The 17661-nt window shown below is 38.8% G+C and overlaps 1 protein-coding gene across 9 annotated transcripts in view; it reads left to right on the forward strand.

Annotated features, from left to right (window-relative positions):
- cask (calcium/calmodulin-dependent serine protein kinase (MAGUK family)) overlaps positions 1–17661 on the forward strand; it is a 172079-nt gene that overhangs the window by 107735 nt on the left and 46683 nt on the right. For 6 of the 9 annotated variants that reach the window (XM_012956939.3, XM_031895959.1, XM_031895960.1 and 3 more), the window contains exons 11-14: positions 676–693; positions 2124–2245; positions 13948–14025; positions 14589–14669. In XM_012956939.3, the coding sequence (XP_012812393.1) occupies positions 676–693; positions 2124–2245; positions 13948–14025; positions 14589–14669 (299 nt within the window). 9 annotated transcript variants of the gene reach the window in all.

The raw sequence follows: 17661 nt of genomic DNA on the forward strand, positions 1-17661 counted from the left end.
CAGGTCAAAAACAAAAATATAATAGAATGACTGCTGCACACACAGGGGCTTGATGCAAAGAAAAAATGTTTTTATTGAAAAAGTTCCAACGTTTCGAGCACTACCAGTGCTCTTCCTAGAAAGAGTGCTGCACACACAGCACGACCAGTGCTCTTCCTCAGGGTTAGTCCAATTCATTTTAATTTAATTTTATGTTTTTAATTGGCAAATAGAGGGGCATGGGCAGTGCAGTGAGTGACATTCTGAAAAGGCACACTCACTGTAACCTGACAGAAACTAGTACAGTAACTTATATATATATATAAAATATTGACATAAACATGTAAATATATATAAAAGTTTTTATAGTGTAAAAAATGGTCACAATTGGCCATTTATTTTAGACTTTGCCCACTGTGTGGGGCACTGTACTGTATAACTGTTGGTTTAAAAATGAGTATACAAATCTTATTATTGTCAAGCGTGATATTTGTGGTTTCCTTTAGCTATATAGTAATCGTAATGCAGAAGCCTGATACACAGTTGGAGAACCAATGCTTTAACATGTTTGTTTTTATAAAAAAAAACCTTTTCCCCCAACTATGGAATTGCTAATACAAGCTTTGCTAACTCCAGTCTGTTTGTAACTTGCTTTGGCTGATTATCTTACTTTCCCTTTTAATGCTTCTTCACTAGGACTTCTAGCAGCAGAAAGTAGGTATCCCTTCTTTCACTATAACTTCTTTCTGTTTGTTAATGCATTAGTCACTGTTGCTTAATAGTTCTCATCTGGCAGCATAGGTGCTTATACTCATAAGAGCCTATTTACCAAAGTTTTTTTAATAAATCAAATTTTTTTCAAACATTATCTTGTTCCATGACTTTTCTTTTGTAGCATGGTTTTTCCCTTGATCACCCTTCTTTTTTTAGTCACCTTTTTTCTGAATTCATGCATCTTCTAGAGACCTTCCTCAAATAGTTCTCTAATTTACACAAAAAATGTTACCACTTAAACTGTGTAAATATATTTCGGTTATTTGCTGCAGCATGGGGTGGAGGGGGTAATATGAACTGCACAAAGGTTAAAATGCTTTCTTTGGACTTGGTAAATATGCCTTATACTGTATGTAGGAACTTTAAAAGAGTAGAGGAGAAATGCTCCTTGGAAACCACAAGCCAGTGATCTGCAACTAGTGGCTCGCCAGCAAGATGTTATTCACCCTTTTAATGTTGCTCTCAAAGCAGGTGCTCGTTTTGAAATACCTAGCTTGAAAGCAAATCGGATAGGAACAGATACACTAGTGTAATGCCAAAGAGACTTTTGTAGGCTGGCAGTCCAGCTAAAGTTAAATAAAAGCCAATATAGACTTTATTAAATCACACCTGAGTGGTTTCCACAACATTTGAACATTTCATAGTGACACATATGTACAACATATTGAGGAACTTTGCAAACAGAAACATTACAGAATACATAATAAGGCTGGGTCTATGTAACCAGAGTCTTAATACATATAAATAATTATAAATTTGACTAAGTGTGATAGATTGGGTATTGGGAGATGGCAGAGGAGGGAGATGCAATTTCACATTAGTAAAACTTTACTGGAGAAACATGTAATAAAACATTGAGAGTATAAGCAATAAAATATTTTTTTTTCTGCACTTACCGTTTCTAAAAGATACCACCAGGAGCAGTAGTAGTATCACCAAAACTTGTTTTAATCACTCACAGTTTAACACACAAACTGCTGGCTTGTAAGCAGTGTGTTACATGTCCTGCATAACAAATATCTGCTTCAACAATGAGCTACATTCTGGCCCAAAAGTGGTTATATTAGAAATCGGTTTCCTTTACATCCTCACCTTTTGTTTCACATTTAATAGGCAGTTGTGTTTGAGAGGGTAAGAAAATTGCATTTATTTATTCACATGGCCATTTTGTTTTCTTTTCTACTCCTGTTTATTTAGTTCTGCAGTGTATTTTTGTATTCATTGTTTGAGTGTCTCTGAATAAAGCAGTGCCTGTAGCTCATGCTATTCATTAATCATAGCTAGTCAATAATTTGTTTTGCTATAAATCTTTGCTTCTTTGAGTTCAGTGTTTGTCTTCCACCCCCCTTCCCCCCTTTATTTGCTAACAGGAGCGGTGTCACAAGTACTGGATAGCCTAGAAGAGATTCATGCGCTCACAGACTGCAGTGAGAAGGACCTCGATTTCCTTCATAGTGTTTTCCAAGATCAACATTTGCACACTCTCCTAGATGTAAGTTTACCTCTTCTCTGTATTCAAATGTGCCCATATGCACTTGTAATAATCTCAGCTCTGTTCATTTGACTTTATGGAAGTCTAAAGGGTGTTGTTAGGCTATGATTTTAGAGGTTCTCAGTTTTTTTGTTAGCAGAAAATGTTACCATTGCTGTTTAATTTAGTTTTATTCACTGTGAAAACCTTTAAATTCTACCAATTTTACCATTAAAACTTTACTGTGGTTGGGGCATATTTCTTATTTTGTTTATTGGGTAGTGGTTATGTGATTTACTTTTCCCTTGATTTTTCTAATTTGCTTATCAGGTAGTGGTTATCTGGTTTACATTTCCCTTGCATGTACTGTGAGATAAGACAATGAAACCTATTGTTGAATGAGAATATTGTATTGGTTTAATATTTCCATTGAAAAGGGCCAACATATTTTCATCTTAGCCAAAGTAAATGGAAAAAAAAAACAAAAGAACATGAATTTAATTATTACAAATAATAGGCACACATGCTTGCACACACACACAAAAATGCATATAAAAATAATGTTAGTTGTGAAACAGGAAGTGCACATGGGATTTATATTTAGAATGTGTCCAATAAGTGGCCCCCCTTATTAGGATACAAGGGTCATTCAAACCAAAACCAGCACAATCCAGTACAATCAATAATATACAGCAAAGTACAAGGTTTACCTATTGGCGACAGTGGAGCACCATGCTTTATGGCTACTGAAACATTTAATCTACACTTTCGTCAGCCATCCCCTTGGCTTGTGTTCTGGTAACTTTTTCCTGGAAAACATCTGAGGCAGAATATCCAGTGTGCGATTTTATTAGAGTAATTGGAATCACAGCAAATTTCTGGGAAAAGTGGAGCATGTTTAGCTGCTTTCAGTTGATGGATTTTACATTGCTTAATGTCCTTTCTTTTTCCTATTTTTTTATTGTGTAAATTTTTTTTTTCCAGACCCCATAGATCACTTGATGACAATCTTTGCATATATGTTCCATGGGTTGCAGCTTTATTAGCTTAGGAGCATTGATTGCTTAAAAGGAACATTTCATTTTGTTATATTGATTTAATATCATTCATGTTGTGAAATACTTTTATTCAAAAGCTTTCAGTCTATAACATCTGTTATAAACTTGTGTAATGTTTACAGTGACATACTTTTTGACTCAATATACACTTTCCCTGTTCTGTGGTACTGTTATGCACCCCTCCGGGGCCCAAAGCAGTAGTTGGTGGGATAATCCTGAACTGGTGTGCAACATATACTGTAAACTGTGAAAAATTGCAAAGGAACTGTTCTATAATTAGGCAACGTTTGCATTGGAAAGACAATGCGACTCTGTTTGGCCCACCAACGGTGTTGTCAAACGGGATGGGGGGTGAAATATATATATAGTATTCGGCCCCCTTGAACTTTTCCACATTTTGTCACATTACAGCCACAAACATGAATCAATTTTATTGGAAAGCCAGGTACAGTGGCTTGCAAAAGTATTCGGCCCCCTTTAACTTTTCCACATTTTGTCACATTACAGCCACAAACATGAATCAATTTTATTGGAATTCCATGTGAAAGACCAATACAAAGTGGTGTACACGTGAGAAGTGGAACGAAAATCATACATGATTCCAAACATTTTTTACAAATAATTAACTGCAAAGTGGGGTGTGCGTAATTATTCAGTCCCCCTAAGTCAATACTTTGTAGAACCACCTTTTGCTGCAATTACAGCTGCCAGTCTTTTAGGGTATGTCTCTACCAGCTTTGCACATCTAGAGACTGAAATCCTTGCCCATTCTTCTTTGCAAAACAGCTCCAGCTCAGTCAGATTAGATGGACAGCGTTTGTGAACAGCAGTTTTCAGATCTTACCACAGATTCTCGATTGGATTTACATCTGGACTTTGACTGGGCCATTCTAACACATGGATATGTTTTGTTTTAAACCATTCCATTGTTGCCCTGGCTTTATGTTTAGGGTTGTTGTCCTGCTGGAAGGTGAACCTCCGCCCCAGTCTCAAGTCTTTTGCAGACTCCAAGAGGTTTTCTTCCAAGATTGCCCTGTATTTGGCTCCATCCATCTTCCCATCAACTCTGACCAGCTTCCCTTTCCCTGCTGAAGAGAAGCACCCCCAGAGCATGATGCTGCCACCACCATATTTGACAGTGGGGATGGTGTGCTCAGAGTGATGTGCCGTGTTAGTTTTCCACCACATATAGCGTTTTGCATTTTGGTCTCATCTGACCAGTGCACCTTCTTCCACATGTTTGCTGTGTCCCCCACATGGCTTGTGGCAAACTACAAACAGGACTTCTTATGGTTATCTGTTAACAATGGCTTTCTTCTTGCCACTCTTCCATAAAGGCCAACTTTGTGCAGTGCACGACTAATAGTTGTCCTATGGACAGATTCCCCCACCTGAGCTGTAGATCTCTGCAGCTCGTCCAGAGGGCCATGGGCCTCTTGGCTGCATTTCTGATCAGCGCTCTCCTTGTTCGGCCTGTGAGTTTAGGTGGACGGCCTTGTCTTGGTAGGTTTACAGTTGTGCCATACTCCTTCCATTCCTGAATGATCACTTGAACAGTGTTCAATGTTCAATGTTTGGAATCATGTATGATTTTCGTTCCACTTCTCACGTGTACACCACTTTGTATTGGTCTTTCACGTGGAATTCCAATAAAATTGATTCATGTTTGTGGCTGTAATGTGACAAAATGTGGAAAAGTTCAAGGGGGCCAAATACTTTTGCAAGCCACTGTATATACACCATATATATATATATATATATATATATATATATATATCCAGCACAAATAGAAAGCACTCGCAGCTTTAGTGTCCAATAAGTCATTGGGACATTTAAGTGCCTGCTATGTCTTTTAGGGTTTTGGTATATGGGTATTCACTATATATGGTATGGAATGTGTTAATGCATCAAGTGCACTGATTGGATGCTTTTTGTATTTAACCTGACACTTCACTTCCTGTTCACTATCCTGATGGTGATCCTGAGTGCAGGGCCGGAACTAGGGGTAGGCAGAAGAGGCAGCTGCCTAGGGCGCAACGATTGAGGGGCGCCAGGCAGGAGCCTCTCCTGCCTACCCCTAGTGCTACTTTGACCGATCTAATCGCACCGTCCCCCCCTGCACCTCCTCCCGTGCTTTGGCGCGCATGCGCCGTTCGGGGGGGGGGGCGGGGAGGTGGGCGGAGTTGGCCGACCGGGTTGCCTAGGGCGCCCGGTCGGCTTGGCTCGCCCCTGCCTGACTGGATTGAAACGCGTAGATAGTATGCTTAAATAAATAACTGACTTATTGGACACCAAAGCCATGAGTTCTTTCTATTTGTGCTGGATGGATACTTTGGGTTAGCACCCGGCCATTGCCTTTGGATTGGTGAGTGACGATTTTTGCAAAGTTATATATATAATGTGTGTGTGTTTTTTACTTGTGCTGTTTGGTTGACAGACCAGTAAATTTTAGCCGAGTTAATTGCTTGTGAGTTCCTTTGGGTAAATGCCCTCGATAAGACAGGGCAAGGGGGCCTGTAGACTCGCTAGCTGTCTTTTTATTAATGTTTGAATCCTGCCTGGACCTGGTCGCCTCTCTTCAGCCATGCCCATAAAGTCTCTTTTAGCGCCAGCATTTCTGTTTGCAGTATTGGAGCAAAGTAAATATAGCAGAGTCTTAGTTGTGAAAATGAATGGGTTAATAAAAATAGTTCACATACTTTTTAATTCAAACAGCACATATAGCTGTAATTCATGTTTGCCATCTAAGTTGATATGCAGTGATTATGTTCACAGTTGCCTTAAGTAGCTGTGGATCTTACCAATGCCCAGCTACTCCTCCCCCTGACCCACCCAAGCCCTGCCCCTGATTCTCCCAAACACTGCCCCTTTTACAGAAGTTTGGGGGCCTCCAGTTTAATGTAGTCCCCAGGCGGCAGTCTCTCTCCTCCCCCCTACCCTGATCATATTTTGCAGTCATATTAGGGAAGTGGTCTAACTTGCATCCTCCAGCAAACTTTTTTATTTGTTCATTAAATAAGAGAAATCTTCATTATTTGTTTATTATCTGCAATGCTTTCAGAGGCTGACTGGGCCTAGCAATCAGCAAACCTGACATCTAGGACCCACTATTACAACAATAAGATAGAGATCATGCCAAATGTTATAGGTCAGCGCTGTCCAACTTCTGTGGTACAGAGGGACGGAATTTTTCTGGCCAATGCAGTAGAGGGCTGATAATGGAAGCCAGTTTGACCACTCCTCCTTTTTAAACCACACCCACTTAAACCCACACCCATGTTATCACAAGAGCTTTTAAGACTATACCCAAATTAATGGTGATAGCGCAGCAAAACCCCAAATGGTTGGTGCTCACTGTAGGGATATCACCCTTTATTCATATAAGAAATAATTATATTATGCCATATTAAGACACAACCTTAAATATCTATGCCTCCTCTTCCCCTGTGGATAGCACAGCAACCCCCAGCACATAATTACACATCTTAGGGACCATATAATGACTATTTTCAAATGCTAACAAACTCCCAGAACAAACCCCTGCCAGGTTCACCTCCCACAGGCAGCATAGGGCAGGCAGAGTATGGCACACACAGGCAGCATAGGGCAGGTAGAGTATGGCACACACAGGCAGGGGGTAGGGCAGGCAGAGTATGGCACACACAGGCAGCTAAGGGCAGGCAGAGTATGGCACACACAGGCAGCTAAGGCAGGCAGAGTATGGACACACAGGCAGCTAAGGCAGGCAGAGTATGGACACACAGGCAGGGTAGGGCAGGCAGAGTATGGCACACACAGGCAGCATAGGGCAGGCAGAGTATGGCACACACAGGCAGGGTAGGGCAGGCAGAGTATGGCACACACAGGCAGGGTAGGGCAGGCAGAGTATGGCACACGCAGGCAGAGTATGGCACACACAGGCAGCTAAGGGCAGGCAGAGTATGGCACACACAGGCAGCTAAGGGCAGGCAGAGTATGGCACACACAGGCAGCTAAGGGCAGGCAGAGTATGGCACACACAGGCAGCTAAGGGCAGACAGAGTATTGGACACACAGACCGCATAGTGCAGGCAGAGTATGGCACATACCCTCCCTGTGTGTACCATACTCTCTCTGCCCTATATATAGGGCACACACAGACAGCATACACTGACACAATGCTGGCACTGCTTCTAAAGTCTGAGATGTGAACAGGGGAACAATGTGGATGATTACAGCCTGAGCCTGAGGTGTGAACACTGCAGGGGGTGAACAATGCAAGAATTAAAAGGTGTGAACAGTACAGGGGATTACATATTTAAACAATACAGGGGGATTACAGCCTGAATATGAGGTGTGAACCATGCAGGGGGCCATTTAATCTCTGTGCTGATACCATTTTAAGCTTCCACAAAGGTAAATCATCAAAGCAGCCTGACAGGTGGGGGGCCACACAGAGGGGGGTCGCGGGCCGCCAGTTGGACAGCCCTGTTATAGGTGATTTATTGGCCTATGGTTAAAAATGGAGCTGATGGGAATGGGCCTGCCCTAGGCTATAGGCCACTAGGGCTTGGGACAACTGGGGATTCTCTGGTGCTCTGGCAGATCATTAAAACCCTGAATGATGGGACCTGGGGTTTTCTGGTTTATGGGGTCTTTCTGTTATTTGGATCACCATGACTTAAAGGGCATGTAAAGCCTACATTTGCCTACAATGTATATCAGTTGGGCATGTCACCCCCACCCTAATGGCATCATTTGTACTGCATATATCCCCTCTGCTTGCCAGCACCATCACATTTTCATAAAACAAATAGCAGCTTTCACCTGGTGGCCATTTTTCCTGTGATACATAATTGGATACATTTAAATCTGCAAACAGCATACACACATACACACAGACCCTTATTCAGCATGCATTTCATCAAGAATACAGGCTCACACAGGCACAACTGTCTGATAAAAGTTCTGCTTTGTTTGAGCTGAGCTCAGGAGAGGAGGTTGGGAGAAAAAAATTGAAGCAGACAGCTAGAGCCCACAAGCCAACAGCCAAAGCAAATTCCTGAGGGTGGGGCCTGAGTGGGTTACAGGAGGAGAAGGAAATCCAAGTGATTAAGGGGATGTTGCAGCCTTACTGTTAACCTCTGGACAACCAGTGTAGCAGGTATTGAAAGATTTCAAAGAGGCTGTTCACTGATTAAAATTTTGTGTGGGGGGGTTTACATGTCCTTTAAATATGTTTAAAGTTTTATAACATTAAAGGTATTGATATCTCCTAGCTTAGTTACTATCAAGTTCAAGGTACGGTGAAATCATTAAAAATTGGCTTAAGCAGGGCTGGGAAATTACATTACCTTTATAAATTATGGTTTTAGTGCCATATATATTACAAGAATGTGCTGTGAATTCAGTTCTGAATGTGTACATAGTGTGCATTTAGAAGCCTGATACAGTATCAGAAGCTGTGAAAATCAGGATCATGTGGATACCAATAGTAATTTCACAAAATGAATGCATTCTTGACACTCATTTTAATTCACATCTTCTAGACCTATGTAGATCCACGGTTCTTTTTAAGTAAAACCCTGTATTGCAGAGCAACTAAACTTTTGTTCCTGGGATTTTGATGAAGACTACAAATAGCCCTGTCACTTGCAGATTTTCATAAATGACATCCAGCTGCCCACTGTGCATTAAAACTGTGCTTCAACTGAATATAAATGGAGCAACTTTCAGAACAGGAAAATGTTCTTTTCCTGGGTGACACCCTTAAAAGTTTTTATGCCGACAGGTAGATTAAACTTGTTTCAAATGTGGCATCTGCTTGTTTCAGGTCATTACATTTTTTGTCCTAGATAGGCAAATCAAATGCAAAAGCTTCAGAATTACAGATATATGTTGTAGTTGGGTCTCTTACAGGTTGGTTGCATAAAAAAAACTATTGATGGTCGACAACGTAAAATAATAAGCTGCGGCCCAAGTTTTTTCTGTTTTATAAAAAGCAAATCTTAACAAGTTAACAAATAATGGTAAAAGTTTGTTGAAGTGCATGTAATAGTCTGAGGGGAGGAATCTCTCCAGCTGCAGGGCAGGGGCAGTGTGCAATACAACACTAACCTTACAGAACAGACAATGTTTTTAATCTTATAGTTCTGTGTGTCTGCCAAAGGGGAGTGTTACATCTAGTCATTTTAACTGCATTTAATGGAGAACTGAAGGTTTAGAAAGAAGCAGGACAGAAATGCTGCACATGATATTTTGGCATTCTTTACCAGCCCCAGTCCTTTAGCTGTAAAGATCTGTGCCTCCAAAGATATCCCCAGTGGCTCCACATCTTTTTTTTCTGCTGATTCACTGCACATGCTCTGTGCTGCTGTCACCTGAGCTTAGGGACCAACACAGAATATGGAATATAAATGTCTTGATACATTATTCATTTTCATTACATTACAAAGTAGAGTGAAAATAGCATCAAAATGTAAGAACCACCCCTGTAGCCTCAGCTTCTATGGAAGGCAAAACCATTTGCAACAACCCTCTGAACTTAGCTTCTCAGCAGCAGCAGCCCAGAGCACACTGAGCATGTGCTGTGTCACTGACTCAAAAGATGTCCAAAAAAAATCTATTGTGGGGAGCTCCTTTGTTGGATCATCAGTGTTATATATGGTTAGCAAACCTCTAGTCTAATCCTCTAGTACTAGTTTGTTTTAGCTATATTTGTTTTTAGACTTTAATAACAGAATGCATATAAATGCATATTCATAAGCTTTTCTCTTGTAAATGTTTTGGGGTATAAAAAGGGGAAAGAGAGTAACTGATAAAATCCTGATAATTTATCTCTGCAACTGCTGTTTGTCTAGTGTGTTAAACATGTATAAATGATTTTCTTTAATAAGAGTACTTGTATTGCATTGATTTATAGCACTTCACATTATCTAGATAGACTACATTTTGTATTCCTCTTACACAAGTGCATACCTATTTTTTATAATGCATGCGATTCTCCTTGATTTGTCTTTTATGCTTGCCGATTACTTGCTTTTATTGTCAGAACTGAATACATGGAACTAGCTTTATTTTTCTATGAAAATAGAAGATAGTAAAAAAAGAAGTGCAAGATCTCAAATCCTCCTGCTAATTTGATTGTACAGAATATTATACATTAGAAAGGCAAATTAATATGCAGCATACACACTCCCTGCTATTAACACTTCATCATGCACACATATTAGCAGCATCCATCCCTTATATCAATCCTCAGTCCCCTAACTCTGTCCTCCTTCCTGTGTCCCTCCCATTGCACCCTCCATTTAGTCAGGTGGTGTCAACCCTCGTCCATACCTTTTTGTGTGTCTAGTATCAGCTGTCCTCCATTCATCTTGCAGTGTCAAGCATCCATTCTCCCTGCGCTGTCAGATGTCAGCTCCCTCATTATAACACACAAATTACAGGTAGTCAAACCCCCCCCCCCCCCCCACACACAGCTATACAGCAAAATACATGGGTACAGCAAGTTATATATTAACTCAAAACTAATCAGAGGGTGAAAAAGAAAAAAATTGTATTCACAGAAAAGCAGGTTGGTCTAATTTTGTGGTAGCTTCTGCCCATACATCCCAAATTGTATTACATTTCCCAGCCGTAGCACAACCTTTGGATCCCTCACTACAGTAAAAAGATATTTATTTGTCTATTAAAAATAGTGCATACTTAAAATAGGTTAATGAAATCTCCTGCAGCTGTCTGTCCAGCCCTGCATATCTTGGCAAATTTGACTGCATAATCCCAGTCATCAATATCAGGGATTATTTCCTTCCATTTTTCTTGAGCTTCATTAAAGGGTGTCTTTGGGGAATTTTTAATTAGAATATATATATATATATATATATATATATATATATATATACATACATACACACACATACATAAACTCTCTGATTACATGCTATTTATTTTTTTGTCTGAAATTCAGTTACTCTGTGTAATAATATATACTGTGTATATATATATATATATATATATATATAGCAAGAAAAAAGAGCTGCACTCACCAGGACTTGGCAAAAATATAGTAAGTTTATTTAAGCAAAGAGATCCAACGTTTCGAGCACCAACTGTGCTCTTCCTCAGGGAAAAAACCCTGAGGAAGAGCACAGTTGGTGCTCGAAACGTTGGATCTCTTTGCTTAAATAAACTTACTATATTTTTGCCAAGTCCTGGTGAGTGCAGCTCTTTTTTCTTGCTTTATATTTTTTAGCCAGCACCCTGGGCATTTGAATTTCAATAGGGTGTGCTCCGTTTGTTCTTGCTATATATATATATATATATATATATATATATATATATATATATATATATATATATATATATATATATATATATATATATATATATATATATATATATATATATATATATATAAAATATGGTAGAGATACATAGTGTGCAATGGGTTATACCATCAAAGTTAATGGAACAGGCAAATTAGAGGGAAGGTTGTCATGACAACGTGGCCTCATGAGCAATTGGATTTATCCTGTTGTTTACTCACTAGCAACGTGTGGGACGAAATAGCAGAGGGTGACTTCTAGTGAATTCAGTGACTTAAATTACTTAAATTCTCCTTTTTAACTTATCTGTTTTCAATTCTAAGGGGCCTTGGATTTGTGGTCTTTTAGGTAAGGTAGTTATCTTCATAGGTGTTGGAAACGGCCCTCCCCGTTTTGGAAGCTGCGCCTAAAGTGCCGCAGACTCTTGAGTCGGTGGGGCGGGCAGCTCGGGCAGGCTTCAGGGGGCCTTTCTTTGGCCACAAAAAGTGGGCGTGGACAAAAATTTTGGTGGCGCCCAGCAAATGCTCCCTTCGCTAGCCAAAACCATCTTGTGCTGCCCCTGGTTCTCTTAATTGAAGTAGGTATGGTTATATACAAGACCACAGTCCTTAGCAATCCTGTCTTCTCCCTCTTGTGGGGTCCCAGGGATTATATAGCAATTTCAGTGAGACAGCAGCTTTGGGGGCTTCTCCACTCTGGTTTTTTGATTTATTTAATTAATTATACAAATTTGGTAACAAGTTTCATTTTTAACTTGAGCACTGGCATTTCTAGTGATGAATTAATGATTTATTTATTTTTTATTACTTGATCAGCAATTTTTGTTTTCTCACATAGTGGGCTGTATTTTCAATTTCAATAGAGCACTAGCACTTCATTAATGAATTAAATGGATTAACTTTAACTGAAACATCATAAGTAATCAGTGTTTAACATATTGTTATAGATTGATTAGCCACTATTTAATTGAGGCAGGTACTTTTATATCAGCAATTAGGTATTTGCAGTATTGCATGATTTTCATAATTATTCACTAGTACTTTTGAATTAATTGAGCTATTGGAAAATTCACAGGGGTTAAGTTTACTCTTTCTTGTTTCTGTTTGGATTTGATAATTTGTAATCAGACCTCGTGGTTTTTTAATCTTTAAGAATAGGTCTAATTGCAAATTAATCTAATGAATCAGTTAATGCTGGCCTGCAATTGTAATAACTGTGGGGTGCCTAAGCATTCACAAGTGATTAACCCTTTTCTTCTGCTTTAAAATGATTCCCTTGTTGTTGTTGTTGTTGTTATACAACAAATCACTGCATGATCATATGGTGCCCTGAATTGTAACCTTGTCAAGCTGCAACATGACAAACTATACCATATTTGAGGACCTAGCTTGTGACTGTTGCATAAGTTCAGGGGAAGAGGGCACAAGTTACGGCTATTGGCCTCTGGTGGGCACAGAACATTCCAGCCAAGTACATTTATACGTTTGAACAGGATCTACTACTGATAGCTTGAGGGGCTCATTCTTTGACCATCTTTCTGGAAAAGAAAGTCTGTTTATAAATATAACAAATGACGTGTACAGGATCCGTTATCCAGAATGCTCGGGACCAAGGGTATTCCGGATAAGGGGTCTTTCCATAATTTGGATCTCCATACCATAAATCTAATAAAAAATCCGTAATTTGGAGCTTTCTGGATAATGGATTTCCGGATAAGAGATCCAATACCTGTATTGGATTTTCTTTAGTAACGGTAAACTAAATGCTAACATTTTGGTTGCCTTGTCAGAGAATGCTACTTGGGTGGCAGTAGCAAAAGTCTGGCCTTTATTGTAGCATGTAGTTAAGATTTATGCATGGGGAATAAAAGGGACAATTGTCTGTATACACAATATGTTACTATCCTCTAAAAATAATTTGAAGCAGATGCTCCTGTTGTATTTAACCCCACCCAAATTCATAACCTGAACCATAAACCCCTGGCACCAAAAACAGGTGGTTTTTAAATTTGATACCTTTTAGAAATAGTTGTTTTGGTTTCCTAGTGTTACCAGCCCATTAATTTAGTGGCTGCATGACTTTTACTTATGGAGACCTGCAAATAAAAAATAACAAAAAAAACCTTTATTAGGCCCAAAGAATATCAAATTAGAGATCCTATGCCTATAACAATGAATATTTTGAATTGTAATCTTGGGTTTCAGCATCCTTTCCAGAAAAAAAACAGCATTTAGTTTCTTTGAAACAGGTAATTAGAGCATTTTTGATTGCAGCAATAGAAAACATCATAAGTGTGTTTTTATTAAACAAGAGTCTTTGCTTCTGTTTGTAATGGTTCCCTAATTTTTGATTTCAGCTTTATGACAAAATTAACACAAAGTCATCACCACAAATCAGGAATCCTCCAAGTGATGCTGTACAGCGAGCCAAAGAGGTATCTCAAACTTTCTTTCTTTTTATTCTGTTCATGCATTTCTTAAATGGGTTAATAATACTATGATTCAGGTTTGTTGGAATCCTTGTAAATATTCACAGCTGTCCAAATGTATAAAGCAAATCACATTATATGTATAATACCCAATCCTTTTGGCCCTTACTGTGCTTTGCTGCCAGTTGCCAAGATCTCCTATTCTCATTGTAATGGTTTTGCTTACATTTGCATAAGCAAATTAGGGTTGTCTTTGGTTTTTTTTATTGCCTGAAAATAAATGCCCTTTTTATCACGAGTTAATTTAGTTAGTGTTAATGCACCTTTTTTTAACATAAAACTATCTCAGCTGTCAAATATTTTTTCTACAAAAACATACCTGATTACACAGATTGAAAGAAAACCATGATAACTTGTTCCTAACATCCCTTAGACACACAATATAATGAAACCCCACCCTTACTTTATTCTATTGTGGAGTGATGGATTCTGGGACTTCTGCTTCTCTGGAAGGCTGAGGTACTATGTGCATTTCTAATTGACATTGACATTTAACTCTTTGTCTTTAGGTGCTGGAAGAGATATCATGCTATCCTGAAAATAATGATGCAAAGGAGCTAAAGCGAATCTTAACACAACCTCATTTCATGGTAATCTTCTCCTCCTGTTTTTCTTTGGGTTGTCCTGGATTCATGTGGCAATAATTCAAGGAATGCTGGCTCAGTTGTTCATTAATAAGATATTAGTGCAAAACAGAGGCAGCAGCAATGGACTGCATTTGCTGCCATGTGGTGCACCACTAATGCAGGGATTATAAATTTGAATACTGTGCTGGCACACCATGACCCATATAAGTGCAACATCAGTTTATTTGCAAACCTCTTGACTGTCCAAGATAAACTATATTATGTATCTTAGACAGTGCCACCCCATCTCCATTCCTTAGAGATTTAGGTCATATGTATGCATTATTTCCTCAGCCAGTTAATAGGGAGAAGTCAGGATGCTTTGCAGGACCAAATGGGTTTGTTTTACACAGCATCACTTGCCTGAGAAAATTGACATCAGCAGGAGGGAAGTGCCATTGGGAAGGGGATGATGTGTAAGACTGGATATTCTTTGTAAAGCATTGCTTGGTATGTTGTAACTTAATGAATTGATGATATTTATAATAAAGGTGCCAGACATGCAGTGTAAAAGGGCAGTGCCACTTTTTGGTCTCTGTTGCTTATTTTATGAACCATGTTTTACATGCAACATTTTGCAACATTTTTGTTCAAATGTTTGTTTTTACTTAAAGTTAGACACATTCACACTCCCATATAATGTATGGACATGAAATAAAAAACCTTACATGTGTCAAATAGCAAATATTGCTAGTGCCCTCCTTGGGTATTAAAAATTATTTATGAGAACTATTTTGAGTGTGGCATCATTTACTTTTTCTGGCCTGTGTTTATATTGCTGTTTCCCTAGGCAAAGACACGCACATTGTTTGGGGGGTACAGGGACTTCTTTCCCATGAACCCAAAATTTGTGTGACTTAGCATGAGTGGTTTGTTTGCTTTACAAAGTACATTTGGATGCACTGCTTTTATTGTAGAGTCTTTCCATTCTACATATTGTTCAGAAGACCCCTGATGTTTTGTCTTTTTATGTAAAATGTAGAATATGCTGTAATGTGCAATTCCTGCTTTTTTGAAATTGCAATTTGCATTTCATGTAGTTTTCTGTAGAAAGACATATTTACTATATTTACTATACTCTTTAGGGTTTTTAAAACACACAAATTGTCATTTGCTTAAATTTGTACTGTATTCATGTTAGGGTTTCTAAATGCCACTTAAGCTCACTGTTCATGGTGACATCTGCTCTGCTGGCAAGGTCACCAAGTAAGTGGCTGATCCAGTTGTTGGGCCTTGGATCAAACAGCAGGGCATATGAAAATGCTTTGGAGGATGACCACATTAATGCACCAATGTGGTCCTCAACCGATGGGATTGTTAAATATCTGGGTGATATTTGCCTACATATTGGACAGGCCAGGTGGTGGGCCTCATACATGGGTCAATAAGCTGCCAAGTGTGTTTGAAGAGACAGACACTTTCATTGGCCCATGTATGTCCAGCTTTACTAATTTTTGTATATTGCTGTCAAACTCTTCAGAAGACCCCTGACATATCCTTTCAAAGGGGGTGGAAAGATGATGAAAAGTACATTTGAGAAGATTGTCAGATGTAATAAACTATGCTAATGTGAAAGCCTTGCTGTTGTTAAAATAAGGCAGATTTAGCAAGTGTGTTGTCTTGCAAAAACCAAATAGGTTTTATGTAAACTCAATGTTTTCCCCTAGGAAATGTCTCAAAAGAGGGTGAGCACTAAATGATCAAAAAACAGCTGGCACTGAATACAAATGAAATGCTGTCTGGCACTTAGACGCACTTCACTCATTATTTCATTTCTCAGTTTCCATTGCAGAGCTAAAATGTAAACAAAACTTGCTCAATTTAAGTTAACGCGCAAGTTGATTAGTGTTCAAAATACCTGATCATGTAGTCACACTTTGCTTGATAATAAAAAAAACAACACTACTAAGAGAGCAGTAAAATAACTATAATTAAATACAGTAACTGATTTGGGATTAGTGGGCTCAATTGCTTGTGTCATCATGTAATATTCTGCTGGTGAAATGCTTTCTGTAAGCTCCAACATACTAAGCTCCTATGGTGCCAGCACCTTGTGCCTTTTCCTACCAACATCATTTGTAGTTCAGCCAGCACTGCAAGTAGCCAGGTAGGATTTTGATTGAAAAAGCCTTTAACATAGACTAATAACTCTGTTAATGCTGGTTGTCTGAACCTAATTTTCTTTTAGATTCATACAATTCACTAACATAATCTGTACCAAAAAAACTGCAGCATAATCCTATACTTTTTCTTTCTCTTTCAATCTATTAGTCTTTTATATGAATAAATTGCATGTGCTTGCTGTTACATTCAGCAGTTCTAGATGAATCATAAAATGAATTTATGTATCACTAGTCTCACAATGTATTAATAGTGTCAGTGTGATATTAGCTACATTAAAGTAAGAATTTGTGAGATATTATAAATTCAGTGTAGCTTTAAAGGGATTCATGTCTTGATTTTTATGTGTGTACTTTTTGTTTCTAAATTACACTGTTTACATAGCAAATAATTCACTTTATGATTTAAAATGTTAATCTTTAAACAACAAATTTGTGTTTTTTAGTTGTAATGTTGGTGTATAGGCAGCCATCTCAGTGCATTGTGCCTGAGTCTGAGCTTTCAGAAAGAGCCAGCGCTGCACATTAGAACTGCTTCCAGATAACCTATTGTTTCTCCTACTCCCATGTAACTGGAGGAGTCCCAAGCCAGACTTGGATTTTTTACTATTCAGTGCTATTCTGATATCTACGACTTTTAGTGATATAGGTGTCAGGTAGCTACTATCTTGCTACCTTCCCATTGTTGTGCTGTTTGGCTGCTGGGGGTGGGGTGATATCACTCCAACTTGCAGCTCAGCAGTAAAGTGTGATTGAAATTTATCAGAGCACAGGTCACATGGCGGTGGCACCCTAGGAAATGAAGAATATGGCTAGCCTGCACGTGAAATCTCAAA

Source organism: Xenopus tropicalis, chromosome 2 (assembly GCF_000004195.4).
Source record: "Xenopus tropicalis strain Nigerian chromosome 2, UCB_Xtro_10.0, whole genome shotgun sequence".
NCBI classification, from domain to species: Eukaryota; Metazoa; Chordata; class Amphibia; order Anura; family Pipidae; genus Xenopus; species Xenopus tropicalis.